Below are 15,886 nucleotides of genomic sequence, written 5' to 3'. Positions count from 1 at the left end.
GTAGACACGACCTTCACTTGTGCGTTCCTGCGCGTGCCCGTGACCCCAGTTGTTGTGTTCCTACATGTGCACATGGGGAACAAGGTATGCTCCAGTTTTGGGAACCAGATTTTACCCTCGGGGACCACAAGGGAGTACATGCATAATAATCTGTATAACAGAGAATGTGGTGGGAAACCAGATGCTTGGGGCTAGTCTCGCTAAACCTTCCACTATGACACGTGGGAAGGTATGGGAAAGCCATAGGTCAGACGGAGTCTGCCCCCAAGCTCCACACTTCAAGAAATATCTGCATCTATAGTGACCTACGAATATCATGAAAGTCAATTCTGAAATCGGGGATGGTTTCCATAGTTAATTAGCAGGTTTTTTTTTAGTGCTTCGTTTACTACATTTTCTGAGGGGTAAAGGGGAAATAGGGGATGTTGATAGGAAGCAGGAGGAGGGGATGATGGAAGAGAGAAAAGGAGGGAAGGGAGGGAGGGAAGTTGGAGAGGTTAGAGATGGTGGAGAAGGGTGAGAGGGGGAGACGATGTGCTGACCAAACCACACATCAGAAGATGATGAAACACGATGTTTCTGTCCATCCTGGACCTATCTAATAAATTATCTTTATCTTTATTAGAGGTTATCTAATAAATATTTTCATTGGTACAGAAATTGAATAACAAAAAACGGGAGATGATAGCAAATACACGATGTACATTGATTTGAGGGATTCATAGGCCCCGAGGAGTGAGAGAGTGGGTGTAGGTAGCTGGGATTGACGCCCGCGGCTCACACCTCTGAGGGACATCAGCGCGGCCACATCTTCCCAGTGAACAGGGAAAGTCGCACCTAAAACCTTTTCCCCTGTGACAGTTACCTCCCCTAAGCGCGGGTAACTAACTCCCCTCGACCCCCCACCACAGCCAGATCTCCCCCAAGAGTGCATATCCAACACTCCTGGGGACCCCACCACCACCACAGCCAGGCTCCCCAGAGTGCGTCTCCAGCTCTCACACACTCAGGTACTGCTACTCTCGTTCTCACTTGAGCAGCTCATTCTCCGTTACTTAAATTGTAAATTGTTTAACTGGAATATATGCATGTTATGTGTATTTTTGGTGTGGCCCTTGGAGCCTTTAGTCTATTGTAATGGAGGGTAATAATGGGGGGAAATGGCTTTGTAATGGAAGGGTGATAAAGATATGTAATGGATTTCATTAAAATGTAATGGTGTTCAGTGTAATGGGGAATTTTATTTAAGTTAAAGGGGGAAGAAATAAATTCAATATACCTAATGAAGACCTATTATAATCCAGTATATTGGTAGTTACATTTTGATTGTATGTAACCAAACCCAACCGATCAAATGAGTATGTAATGTCGAATATTACACGAGATAGTTGTTAAAATTATTAACTAAGGACAATGTTAAAGAATTGTACCAATTTGACATTTAAGCAACAATGTTATACTCAGCGGAAGGAACACAATAGCTTCAGATACTTGCATTAAATAATTTATCTGAGACCTGACCTCAGACCTTGGTCACGATCATGGAGGGTGGAAGGCAGCACTGTGGGTCCTAGGATTATATGACCTACTCAGGTCAAAGTTCAACTAAGTTTATGGAGATGATTAAATACACCTCAAGATGATAGAGTAGTTTAGGCTATATCTACTCTCGTACTTACCCAGGTAAGGGTTATCAGGGACAAGAGATAGCTGGATAGGTTTACTAGCATCCACATATCCCTAAGTCTAGTGGGAGTTTTAGAATACCCGTCAGATCAGCGCCTGGTGACGGACGTCTGTCAACACTGCACCGAGGTATATTATGTACAAAAAAATAAAGTAAAAAACTTTCTAAATATCACGGGATTACCTAACACACCTGTGTTCAAAGGTGGCCTGAGCAGGCAATCGTCCAGGAAGCCTATTGAGAGACCTGGCAGGGTACATCGCTACATGATGAACAACCCAGCGGGTTTTCTTCCTATTGGGGAGTGTTGTACATGCTGCTATGGCGGTATGTCCACTCACAAGATGAGTGGCGCTGCCCAATAAACTCGCCCCTCGGGGCAAAATTAAAAAAAAATAGGGCTAACTCGCATGGCTACCAGCAAGGTAACCATGCGAGGGTAGGGGTGAGGAGGGGTTACAGATGGGGGTTCAGGGTGGAGAGATGTGGAGGAAGGGATAGGGGTGGGGGTTGATGAAGGGAAGAGGGTAAGAGGGTAGGTGATGGTGGAGTATTGGGTGGGGGGATTGGGGAGTAACGCAGGAGTGCGTGGAGCAGGTGAGGGAGGGCAATGAGTGCGCGGTTTGGCAGAGCGTGTGTGTGTGTGTGTGTGTGTGTGTGTGTGTGTGTGTGTGTGTGTGTGTGTGTGTGTGTGTGTGTGTGTGTGTGTGTGTGTGTGTGTGTGTGTGTGTGTACGCACAACATCGTCAGAGGCGGGAGGGGGCTCCTGCACCTCCTCCAGCTAACATTATCCCAAACGAACCAACGATCCGGGTGCTTCCAGTCGCGCACCTTACCCCTGTACCACGACATGGCCCAACCTGGGATTCCACTGAATCCAAAGGAGGTCTGGAGGCTTCTGAAGCCAGTCCAGGTCTGACATATGACCCCCCAAGCACACTGGTGTAGGTAAATTAGTTCATCAACCGTTCGCTCCAGCTTCAGGCATAAAGAAGTCACACTAACGTCATATATATCAGTGAGAAAATCTAGCTGAGCAATGAGGTCGTTGGACGCTAACCGGTGATCAGGGTTATCTTGAGGTTATCTTGAGATGCTTTCGGGGCTTTAGTATCCCCGGGGCCCGGTCCTCGACCAGGCCTCCACCCCCAGGAAGCAGCCCGTGACAGCTGACTAACACCCAGGTACCTATTTTACTGCTAGGTAACAGGGGCATAGGGTGAAAGACACTCTGCCCATTGTTTCTCGCCGCCGCCCGGGATCGACCCCGGGACCACAGGATCACAAGTCCAGCGTGCTGTCCGCTCGGCCGACCGGCTCCCCAGCACCTCTTCCAGCTAACATTATCCCAAACGAACCAACGATATATACCAACCCTTATATACATATATAAATTATATATATGTATATGTACGTTTATGTATAATATCCTGTACTACTCGCCTGTAAACAGATTCTGTACTACTGGAACTGCTTGTCATGACCCGAAAATTTACTTTGGAACAGACATGAGAGAGAGATCTTGATCTATACATGGAAAATGTATTCACCCCTTCAACTGTCACACTGGAGGTTAAGCGACGCGTCGTTCGGAAGTCTTTACAGCGTCGACGTAAATGTCAACGCCGAACTGGATTGGTAGTTCTATCATTGAGAATAATATGCTGTACAGAGTTCTATCTGTGTTGTGATGCGACACACACATCATTCTCGGTGTGTGAATCCCAACACAGCATGTTATACCCATCAGTTACTGTAAGGCTTATCCGAACACTGCGTCGTTTGACCCCGAGAGGTTGTAAGGAGTACTTACTCCTTAGATAAGTCTTAAAATGTCTGGGATAACGTTCTGGCCTGTAAGAGGTTTTATTAAATCTACTCATCTACTTGATCGGCTAGTGCTTATACAGGCGAGTGAGGTGAAAATGAGAGACATATGGGAACTCACTAACTAAACTACAAGACCAGTCTATCTTTCATATCATGCATGATAATTGCATGATATGATAACGTTAGTGCAACTGGTCTATAAATCTTTGCCAATGCTTTGCTCCCTCCCTTGTGTAGACGGGCTACGTCTGCTGATTTAAGCGCATCTGGTATCTCCCCCGTGTCCAAGCTTCCTCCACACTATACTGAATAACTGTGATACTGGCACTTTGCATTTCATTAGAAATGTTGAATTCCATGAATCTGGACCCGGAGCCGAGTGCATGGGCATGTATTAAATTTTTCTTTCAAAATCTGCTACACTAGTGTTGATATCAGTTATATTTACAGGGGTTTGAATATCACGCACAAAGAAGTTAGGATCTTCCACTTTCATGCTGTTTATTGGAGTGCTAAACATGTTCTTATACTTTTTTTTTAGGATTTCATTAATTTCTTTGTCATCCTCAGTGTATGAACCTTCACTCGGACGAACAGGTCCAATACTGGCAGTAGTTTTTGCTGTTAATTTCTCATATGTGAAGAAATATTTTGGGTTTTTCTTTTATTTCTTGAAATGCTTTCTATTCTAGATGCCTTTCTTCACTCTGATAGGTGTTTGTTTAAGCTCGATTTCTTTAATCTCCCTGTTTAAATTATTCCTTCTTTGCAGTGAAAGTCGTGCCTGCCTAAGCATTTCTATTCCTTCTGTAGGATTTTTATTACTTATAACAGTTACCCATTTAATGTTTATAAGTTCCATGTTTATTTTTTCCCAGTCTATCCTTTTATTATTAAAATTGAATTTACTGAATAACCCCTCTCGCTTGATCATTGTTTTAGGTCTATTCTGAGTATTGATGGTAGTTTATACTTCAATGAGCTTGTGATCTGAGTATGTCGTACTTATGTATGTGTGGATTTTTTTTTTTTTTTTTTTTTGAGATATATACAAGAGTTGTTACATTCTTGTAGAGCCACTAGTACGCGTAGCGTTTCGGGCAGGTCCCTGGAATACGATCCCCGCCGCGAAGAATCGTTGTTACAACCAAGTACACATTTTACTGTTGAGTTAAACAGAGGCTACAGTTAAGGAATTGCGCCCAGTAAATCCTCCCCGGCCAGGATACGAACCCATGACATAGCGCTCGCGGAACGCCAGGCGAGTGTCTTACCACTACAGCACGGAGACTGTTAATTATATATGTGTGGATTATGTCTTCACTGTTTATGAAGACCAGATCTAGATTATTTTCGTTTCCAGATCCATAAGATCCAGAACTAGAAGATCTAAATCCAACAGATCAGATTGTTGCCTGAAGGGCAAACTTTTAAACAGGTTTAACAATTGCATAAATAATTATTTATATTTGGAAACTAATTAAATATTTAATTTACATTCAATCTTGAACAGGTGATGAGCCAAGTTCACGGCTGAGGTCCCTCACAAGGTGAACCACACAAGGTGAGCTCCTCATGTCACTGACGTGTCTCACTCACCATAATGAGTTATAGTGGAGCAATACCGGTTAGTTATGCGATAACACCATGGCGGCGCCCTCCACAGTAATATTCACGGTAATTTAACAATTTCTTCGGGTGTTCATCCGTATTTGTTTTTAGATTACACAGTCATAATATTTACACTGAGGAAGAGAGAGAATGTAGACGTGGAGGGTACACCGTACATGCTGCCCCATCACTGTACACCGTATCACTGTACACCGTACATGCTGCATCAGAAGGACTAGACAAAGGCGAGGATAGCAGGTGTACTCGTATAACAGATCTCTAAATCTGGTTCGCTATCCGTGTCATTAGACTGTTTAGTGTGTTTGTAGCTTCTTGGGTGTATGCTAACTCTTAGTGCTATGATAACTGTTAAAAGTCTTGAGTGTTTCAGTCGCTGGGCGCGTTTGCTCTCGTGTGTGTGTGTTTGCTCACTATAGCTTTGACCTCGAATTCTCAGATTTGTTCTTGATCCTTCTCGTTGGCAGTGAATGTAGATGTGGCAATGTTTTCTGATTGAGAATAACAAGAGCATTTTGACCCAATCTGTAAATCTGGGGCACCTTTGGTTCACGAATCCGCGCAGTCGTCATGCTCTGCCCGAGGTGGTCCGGGCATCACAACCAACTTATACCACAATGGCAACATTAGGCTATCAGCATTGACGTAGAAATCTGATTTCGAAATGTTAAGATGTTGAAGGTTTGGGAGAGCTCTAAGGATGACTTAGGTTATTCAACCCATCTTCCAAAAGTAATAGAACCTCTACTAGCTACTATGGGTCGAATGTAATAAATATGCACTGTTGTACCAAGAAAATTTATTATATATAATTGGAATTCTAAAGGGTATAAGCAACAGTTTGAAGGAGACTAATCATTAACGTAACCTGTCCTAAATAGTACAAACGTAGATTCATTTTATTGCAACAGTCCATATATTCTGTGCCTCCTTTAGTAGTAGCTGTAGGTTCTTTAATTTTTGTATGGCAGGTTGAGTTAATTACATCTGCGAAATTTTCATATTTAAATGTATAAATATTTGAATAAGAGCTGTTTACAAGTCTGGTCCCGCCCCACGGGACGGGATCAGACCTGTCCCACCAAACGCTGCCCCGCCCCACGCTGCCCCGCCCCGCCCCACGCTGCCCCACCCCACGCTGCCCCGCCCCCACCCTGCCCCGCCCCCACGCTGCCCCGCCCCCACGCTGCCCCACGGGCAGTAAGGTATTCCCATGGGTATCCCGGACTTGGGACATGTCCCTGAGCATGTCCATCATCCCATTGGGAATAATGATGAAATATTACCAGTGCGGAGCGTGGCAGTGTTGGCCAGGGCGTTACGTGAGGCTTTCACGGCGGCACAGGACGCCTACTGACTGTAAACACACCAACCTTCTCGCCCTGCTTCCTGTGTCCTCACGCAGTCATGTTCAGTCTAACGTCCATCCTGAGTCTCTGGCGTGTTAACTTTTCATCACTGGTATATTTGAAGATGAATTGTCACCTGTAACTAGTGGGTGAAAGTCAAGAAAAGCCTTCCTGGTGCGGCCCGGGGCTGATTGTGTGCTGAAGATGTGAATACGAGAAGCAAAAGTCAAATAGTTTCGCTTATCCAGAGGATAATAAATTTATAAATGGAATTTATATAAAAACTAACCATGGACGTGCTTACGATTTTTTTTGTACACGTTCCGGCAAGAACCTGGTGTTAGTAGATAAGCGGGCCTGCGGGCAGGTATCGACAGTCTGTTGGATCAAGTTGTCACAAGTCCAGCCTGGCCCCAGACCAAGCTTGGGGAGTAAGCTTGGACCGTACTGGGAATATATATACTGCAGGTATACTCCAGCCATACAGTAGTATCCAGGTGAAGAACAAGATCCTCCATTATAGATGACTGGCCAAGGTGTGTGCGCAGTGTGCCACGCGCACCTATGTGCTGTCAGCCTCCTGGGCCGGGTCTCCCAGACAGGTTCACCTTTGTCCACAACAAACATTACCTGACAGGACGTCAGGCCGTCACCACGGCGGCTCCACAACTTGGCCAAGATATGAACCTTGCGCGTACGACAACTTTTCTCATTCATCATCCAACGTAAAGAGTTCCCCCTTAGCAAGATTATATTTTCCCCGGTCATATAGAACCGTATTGTGTGAAGATGAGGGCCGCTCGTGAACAGTGGAGTGACAGGAGCAGTTGTTCAGCCAGGTAAGTCAACTTATTACATTTCAATGTATAATGATATCTTAAATGCGGGCAGGTAAATGCGTCCGGGATGCTCCCGGACGCAGGTTCGAATCCTCGTCACGGCCCTTGTGGATTTGTTCGATATGTTAAAGTTCATAATATGCACCCACACACTACCTGTTGTATAAGCAGAAAGAAGCATAAAGGAACTAATCTTCACTGGCATCGTGTTGTTGACTGTGGCTCTTACACAACATGGCCAACATTAACCGTAGTCATGAGTTTGCTGCTATTGACTCTTGTCTCTCTCAGTACACAGGTAAATGTTCAAACCTTCTTGACAAACGTAATCCGACTTAGCTTCAGCTCCTCTAGGCTCTCTTTCTTTTCTTTTTCATCTCTTGCTATCGTTTTGGTCTTCAGTTCACCTTCTCGTAGCCAATAGGCCTTCTGTTTTTTTTTTGTATTCCTATTAAGTCCTAAGGTACCTTTTATCCATTCGCCTCACATTCTTACCATATATATGGACGGTCTCTACCTCTCTTTCATATATATGGTATGAATGTGAGGCGAATAGATAAAAGGTACCTTAGGACTTAATAGGAATACATATATATGCATATATCTTACCATATATATATGGACGGTCTCTACCTCCCTTTCTTACGGGCTCACCATAACCCGTGCTACATGGATATTTCATTCTGAGTAGCTAAATCTAAAACAACAACCACCTCCCTTTCTTTTACGGGCTATTCATGCCCGTGCCATCTCTTGGGTGGCTTAATCTTCATCAATCAATCATCTCCCTTTGACACACACACACTCAGCACCGCGGCTGTGCCCGGTAAGTCCACTACGGGCTCACCATAGCCCGTGCTACTTGCAGCTTTTGGTTCCCAGTAGCTGAATCTTAAACAACAAGAGGGTTGCGTTGAGGAATAAGTGCCTCAGACTCCGCCAGGTACCCCTAGAGTAAACAGATTAAATCAGTGAGTGTGTCTTAGGAGTGCATGCCAGATGCTTAGAGTTAACATCATTAAAATGTGCACAATTAAAGGTGATTTCATGAGGGAGTGTCATTGGTGGGGTCGGGGTCTGCCCCCCATGCCTTCCTTTAAGGGGGGATCGCCCCAAATTTCCTTCCACGAAGTTGGTGCATATGAAATGTGTCGCTCAATGTCCGTAGAATTTAGCACTCGCGATGGGTAGTGTGTGTGCTGTGAAGAGACGGGCAGGAGAGCTGCTATTATTATTAGTCTTCACAATATACTACTTGCTTTTTAATCTCATATGTCGTTTATCAACTGGAAGCGAAATATGGATACAGTGATAGGATTTCACGTATTTTCTACACATTCTAGGTTCTACACATTCATATAATGTATTAAACTTTGTAATCCTTTATACAGGTTAGGATAACGGCAGCGTTCTGCACATAAGGATGTTTAATAACAAAAACTAGTACTTTGACCAGACCACACACTAGAAGGTGAAGGGACGACGACGTTTCGGTCCGTCCCGGACCATTCTCAAGTCGATTGTCGACTTGAGAATAGTCCAGGACGGACCAAAACGTCGTCGTCCCTTCACCTTCTAGTGTGTGGTGTGGTCAACATACTTTAGCCACGTTATTGTGACTCATCGCCTGCAAAAACTAGTACTGATACGTGCTGTAGCGTGGACGCTCTTGGTCAAATCAGGGATTGACCCCGGCTCCTTCAACCCTCGTATCTACACAGTAAGACAAAATTGAAGTTAAAGCCAGATTCAAGGCCTTGGATACGAACACGTATTGCATGACAAGAAAAGCCCGCCATTTCGCGAATAATAGAGATAAAACGACGAGGCAGCAGGATTAACCGCAAATGTAATTGGGTAGTTGATAGGCCTGGGAGCTCTAATTGAACAAATTCTGGCTTGCGATAACCCCCCAACCTCCCCGGAATCTATTGAATGAAGACCAACCACCCCGCTCCTAGGAGGCCAATGACTGATGCCCACTCCAGGGGACCAAAGAGCCACAGCTCGACCCCCGCATGCACAACTAGGTGAGTACCCCCTCCCCCAGAATCCGGTCAGGAGTGACATAAGCGAGAGGAAAGATCTGGAACCATCTGGTGTGGACCCGCGTGCCAGCTGGTGGCGGCTGGTGTACACCAGGTATGGTGTGTGTGTGTGTGTGTGTGTGTGTGTGTGTGTGTGTGTGTGTGTGGAGGTACACCCACCCATCTCCCGTATTAGGTCTACACACCCGGTACTGAATGGCGAACACACTCGCGCATTCTGGGGCTGGTCATGTTTTCATACCCTCTCGAAGGTCGGCGTTCAATTCCCGATCGTCCAAGTGGTTGGGCACTATTCCTTCCCCCGTCCCATCCCAAATCCTTATCCTGACCCCTTCCCAGTGCTATATAGTCTTAATGGCTTGGTGCTTTTCCCTGATAGAGATTTTCCCCTCCAACAACCTCCAGGGTAGTTAAGAGTGAGCCAGAGGGCCAAGATGGGGGGAGGGGGGTGCACCGTGAGCCAGAAAGAGCAAGATGGCGGCTTGTTTAGCGGTACACAGTGGCAATAACCTGGGACCAATTCACGAAGCAGTTACGCAAGTACTAACGAACGTGTGCATCTTTCCTCAAACTTTGACGGCTTTGGTTACATTTATTAAACAGTTTACAAGCATGAAAACTTGCCAATCAACTGTTGTTATTGTTATAAACAGCCTTCTGGTGCTTCGGAGCTCATTAACTTTTTAATAATTGTAAACAAAGCCGCCAAAGATTGAGAAAAGGTGTACAGGTTCGTAAGTGCTTGCGTAACTGCTTCGTGAATCTGGCCCCGCCTGCGCACTGTTCTCTACATCATTACAAGGACAAAATAGGTTTATCAGTAGTCTGTGCACAAAAATGGTTACCGGCAAAAAAAAGAGGCGTAGAGTGGTGTGAGAATGCTAATGGGTACTTTACCCCTGTGACAGCCGCTCTCCAGGTTCCACTAGAGGGCGCACTCTGCTGGTTCCACTAGAGGGCGCACTCTGCTGGTTTACTGCTTGTTGTGCTTCAGTTCTTGAACCCATTATGGTATAAGAAACTGCTGATATGTACATTAAACTATGTAGGTAACTTATCAAGACTAACTTGGTTAGCTAAATTAGTTTAGGGGTTCAGTTTCTGAGCCTATTATGTGCCTCTGTGAACTTGTTCACTACGCCCACGGGATGTGGGTATGGGGTACACTGCCGCCCACGGGATGTGGGTATGGGGGTACACTACCGCCCACGGGATGTGGGTATGGGATGCATAATAAATGAACTAGATCCATCAGCCTCGTCAGAACCATCGCCGACACATATTTCAGAACACAGTTGACTCAAATATTTGTTTATAATTTGGTCGTGATCTCCTACTTTCGGAAAGGTTAACAAGTTCGACTGTTTTTGACGTTGTAAGAAGCGTTTAAAGGTTGTGTTTGCCCAGTCCTAAAGTTTCCCCTAACGTGAAGAAAACGGTCAATTTAAAGTGTTCTCTCCTAACCTACCAGAGAACCCAAAACGGAAAACGGGGACAGTACGACACTTTCGCCAGCTGCTTCCATATTCTAGTACGACAGTTTTTGGCCTTATGTAGCGCATACGAGCGAAAAGCGACGTTCTTTGTAGGACGACAGGTTGCAGTGGTAGTTACTGCAATATACTCCCTCTGCCAATTGATTAAAGTTTATATAACTATATATAACTTCTCACCTATGGTAGCGATTTTGTCACTTTTTTCCCAGCTATGTTTTTACCCGAATTTGCCTGAATACCCACTCAAGTGGCCTCGACAGGCACAGGAGGCCAATGGCTTGTCAAAGGTCCCCCTATTGTTCTCGAAGATTTTTTTCTTAAGTGGATTTTGAATTGAAATCTTGACATTTATGGCTTCGGCAGATAGGCGGTTCCATTAGTTTATAACCCGGAGTGAAAAAATCTCCGTCTATATTGTGGTTTGTTGAACCTGAAACCCGTGTGTGTTACACCTGACCTTTTTAAGAAGGAGTCTTGATCCTCCAACGTGTTCAGTATTTTAAAGGTCTTTTGTGAGATCAGTCCTGTCATGCCTGGTTTAGGCTAGTTAGTTCTTTCAACTACAGGATAGTTTATAGGATAGTTAGGTCCCTGCGGCCCTTAACCGTTCCTGGTATGAAACTGACGTAGTTTTGGGTGATTTTTGTATCTGTGTTGGACTTGCTCTGAAGCATACATGTCTTTTTGAATGTGGTACTTAATATAGTTTCTGACAGGGCCGTCTTAACCACATTATGGGCCCCTGAGCACACCAGTGTGCTGGGTCCCTTACGATAACCACTTGTAGGAATAACAAGTAAATGGTAGATAATATTAAACGTATTTTTATTTTATTAACACTTCAATAAAACAAGTGTTAAAACTGTTAAAGTGTGTTGCTGCTCTACAGCGTTTTTAATTAACATGATAAACATTTGACCAATACTCAAGGCTTGAAAAACACAACAATACTCAGTAAGCTACACAGATTAGATGACACAGGATGAAACTACTACGAACTTATTATTATAACAAGAATTTGCTCCAATTCTTTTTAGAGTATTGCTTGATTATTGGCTTGAAGTCAATGGTCTTCAGGATGTCATTCACCATGCACATGAGTGAAAGCCAGTTCAAACGATGCTGCCCCATTGTGCAACGAAGCACATTTTTTATAAGTTTCAGTTTTGAAAAAGAACATTCTCCTTTACAGTTGGTCACCATCATGCACATGAACACTCTCAGTGCAATTTCAACATTCGGGAATACAAATTTCAAATTGTCCGAAATTATTTTTCTGTACAGTGCAAAGTCTCACAATTTTCACCAAGGGCCATGTAGTGCTTGAGATGCTGACATTGATTTTATAGGTCATCATAAGTCAGGTCTTTGTCGTACATATTAGCCAGATGTTCACATTTTTTCTTTAGTGCATCAGAAGCAATGATTTTCAATTCACAGAAGAAAGAAAACAGATTTCCAATCTGTGAATAAGCCTCTGCATGTTTTGTCAGTTCAAAGATTAGTGTCCAGAATAGTGAGGAAAGTTTCCACCTTGAATTTTTCGGTTTTAATGAGAAGTGTCTCTTCTGCTGACTCATATCTACTAAGACGCACACTTCGTTTTCGTTCTCATTTTCCCATCACTGTAATCTGTATCTGGACACATACTCCGGGCTTTGAATTCATATTCACTAAATTTGTCTCTAGTTTCCTGAAGATAGATTTTCATAGATCAAGATGATTCGTGGTAACAAGGATGTTTACATCCTTTGGATTGTAGGACCTTGTTTTTGCTCAGTCTTTCCAGCATGTCATAATTGTGAGAAAGATTGTTTCCAGGTTTTCCTTTTTTTTTGCTCAATCATTTTTGCCTTTCGTATTGTATTCACTTGCTGTTCCTTTTCAGTATATCAGTATTTCAATCCAGTATATCGTCCAGACATATTTGAGGCATATCGTATGACTGACCACGGCAGTTTGATAGTGGAATTTTGTTCTCGTCAAGAAAATCCACGACAGTGTCTGTTAGATCCGAAGGTCTAACCTTCGGATCTGTTAGATAAGCCGAAACTAAATAATTATTAAGGCAGATGAAGTCATCTTGTGTGAAATGTTGTCATTTTAAGTACAAAGGTATAACTAGGATGTATTTGGAGCACTTCCTGTAATCACTGCATATTCGAGCCCACATAAACCTAGACGGTGAATATTGAGAAATTGAATTATTAAATTCTGTTTTCAGTGAAGCCGAGACGTGTAGTACGAGTGTGTCTGGGATGGGTCACAGTGAGATTCAGGACGGTGGTGAGGTGTGTGTAGTCCGCCCATCACTCAACATTACCCAGCGAGCCTCCAAGTACCACTATTGTCCACCACCTGACCCAGGTAATGTCTGCCCACCACCTGACCCAGGTAATGTCTGCCCACCACCTGACCCAGGTAATGTCTGCCCACCACATACACATATATGGTATAAAGATGCAGTGTGTGCGTAAATGATTTAATTTAGGTAGTTGTTATCATGTCTGCAAGAGTTCCAACTCATGGGCCCCATCTGTTTGCTATCTGTGGAGGCGGTCGCCTAATGACAAGAGCTCACTTACCTTGAGCTGTAGTCTTCTGAGAGGGTAACATAAGCGATGCTAAGCTTCTCAGGAAGTACTGGAAGTTGGCGAGGTCCCAATATACAAGTCAGCCAGTAGAAGAGTATCCCAAATGGGAGTAGATGGAGTATCAAGTACGTGCTTGTCCAGGTGCGGATGTTCTCTGTCTCTGCCCCCAGGCGTGCGCGGGAGAGGTGCGCGGGGAAGCCACACGAGGTCACCGTCCACCAATCAGGTCCCAGATCTGCCTAAGATATGAAATGTTCCATCTGGCGGGCTCTTTGAATATGGTTCCCTCCACACACATCGGTTATTTTGCAACTCCTTTCCCCTTAATGCTGTATGTTGCTGGAAGTATATACTGTAGTTTGCTTCCTTCTTCACTACGTAGTAATAATTTACTAATAAAAGTACACAGGACCAGATTGAAGAGTTTACTTGGTAGGTAGAGTATTTGTGTATTTTATAATGCCGGTAATTATCGGGAATGTTTTGGAACACATCTCCCTAAGTATGTTCATTGAGTACATAATTCATTTCTCTAGTTCACTTTTGTCTTTAGTTGGTATTTCTCTTAAGCTATTATGTTATGCAGTAGTTTGAGAAGTTGACACAACTAATTGTTGTGTGCCAAGTGGCAAGCGCCAAGATGGAACATTATTTCCAGGACGGATCAGTTACAACTGAGGGTCGAGTTGTGAGTTTAGAACACAGAGATAATCATTACCCAAAGTTTGTTTTATTGTAAATACAACAGCAAAAACAATACTAGTTATATTAGACTAAGTCTAATATAACTAGTAAATAATATAACCAAGTTCCATGTAGTAAAAGAGAGATTAAATAAGCATCAGCCATAAGACACTTAAAGTGCTGAGAGGAGAGATTGCACTCAAAGCCTGTACGTGAGGGACTGAAGCTACTGTAGTAGTAGACATCTATCAGTCTCAGGACCATGATATTCTGTAACTGTATATCATTACAGTAGATGTGCTATGAAGAGTATCATTGACTAATAACAAAAGAGTAGCTAAGATAATGGCAGAGCACCTAAATTGATGGTGAAACTACTAAAAGTTGAATCCTCTAATATTTGTATCCTGAAATTGAAAGAATGTATTGAGTTTAAAATGTTTTGCTTTTGTTTGATTCATGAAGATTGGAAAGAGAGCAAACCCCTAAATACAGTATATCATTGTTTTTTCATAACATTACAGTACTGTATTATAATCAAATTTTATACTTTAAGTATAACTTGCCAGCCACACTTCCGTGGAAATAAACATTCCATTCACCTGGACAGTATGGGTCTCGAACCACGGACCTCACACGTGTGAAGCCGTAGCACTCTCAACAATGCTATGAGCAGTTCTAAAGAGGAAAGTTTCCTTTCTAAGGACTGCTCATAGCCTAGTTGATAGTGCTATGGCCTCACACACATGGGGTCAGAGGTTCGAGACCCATACAGTCCAGATGAATGGAATACTTTAAGTCTGTTTTTTGCCTTTCAGCAACATGAATTATTGTTTTTTATCAGTAATTCTGAGGTGTCTGTTAATGCTGTAATTAATTCCAATTTCTTGCTACACATTTGATGCAATAATTCTAAGGACTTCATCCATACTGAGTCCCCAGACACTACTACTTCCTTGCTGAGAATGATCTTGCTTGATCCAGGTTAACTCTTGTATAATGTACTGTATTATTCAGCTGTAATTTGTAGACAAAACTTGTAGCTGCAAGCTGATGCTGTATGTATCAATACAGTAATGATATTCTAGTACAGAGTACAATAATTTTAGGATAAATACTGTACATTTTGTACATGTACAGGTACTTACAAATAAATCCACACAAGTTTGTGCACAGTGACAAGACTATTGGGCTCTGGTCAATACTCCTGAATTTACCCAAGGTGGCCTTGAAATGAACAGGAAGCCAGTGGTTTGTCAAAGGGGCAGGTGACGGCCTCAGCACAATATTACTACTGATAATGTATATTCTCTCTTTAAACAGGTATACTGGAAAGTATGAAAATCAAAGCCAAAGAATCATGTTCATGCTCTGGAAGTTGTTTAGTATCGGCAGTCACCGCCCGGGTGCCCATTCTGTCCTGGCTGCCCGCTTACAGTATTCGCTCCTCTCTATTTGGAGATGTTGTGTCCGGTGTCACTGTAGCCATTATGCACATACCACAAGGTGAGTTTTAATCAGGATTGATATGTATAACCATTATTTCTACAAAAAAATTGTGTAGTGTGATAAATGTCACATCCTTTCTGGGTACAAAAAGTCTTGGTACTGTATACAGTATTTCATACTTGCAACCTCTCGACAGTGCAGAGCTTTGACCCGAGCTGGGATACTTACGGCTGGGTCATGACCCAGGTGATCACCACTTACAGTCACAGTACATGTACCAA

The 15,886-nt window shown here is 43.4% G+C and overlaps 2 protein-coding genes across 5 annotated transcripts in view; one reads left to right on the top strand and one right to left on the bottom strand.

Annotated features, from left to right (window-relative positions):
- LOC138352377 (probable DNA replication complex GINS protein PSF2) overlaps positions 1-13,653 on the bottom strand; it is a 37,529-nt gene extending 23,876 nt beyond the window's left edge. Inside the window, exon 1 of the mRNA XM_069304840.1 lies at positions 13,464-13,653. The gene's annotated coding sequence lies outside the window, so the exon portion shown is untranslated. The remainder of the gene's footprint in view (positions 1-13,463) is intronic.
- The window catches only part of LOC138352374 (prestin-like), a 64,833-nt gene that overhangs the window by 24,601 nt on the left and 24,346 nt on the right, over positions 1-15,886 (top strand). For 2 of the 4 annotated variants that reach the window (XM_069304832.1, XM_069304831.1), the window contains exons 4-5: positions 13,103-13,245; positions 15,480-15,662. In XM_069304832.1, coding sequence (XP_069160933.1) covers positions 13,103-13,245; positions 15,480-15,662 — 326 coding nt within the window. Of the gene's footprint in view, positions 1-781; positions 1,011-7,118; positions 7,335-13,102; positions 13,246-15,479; positions 15,663-15,886 lie in introns of those variants that run through there. The other 2 variants (XM_069304834.1, XM_069304833.1) reach the window with 2 other exon arrangements.

Source organism: Procambarus clarkii, chromosome 53, assembly GCF_040958095.1.
Source record: "Procambarus clarkii isolate CNS0578487 chromosome 53, FALCON_Pclarkii_2.0, whole genome shotgun sequence".
Taxonomy (NCBI): domain Eukaryota; kingdom Metazoa; phylum Arthropoda; class Malacostraca; order Decapoda; family Cambaridae; genus Procambarus; species Procambarus clarkii.
Note: the sequence above shows the minus strand (reverse complement) of the source record. Positions and strands in the feature narration are given on the sequence as shown.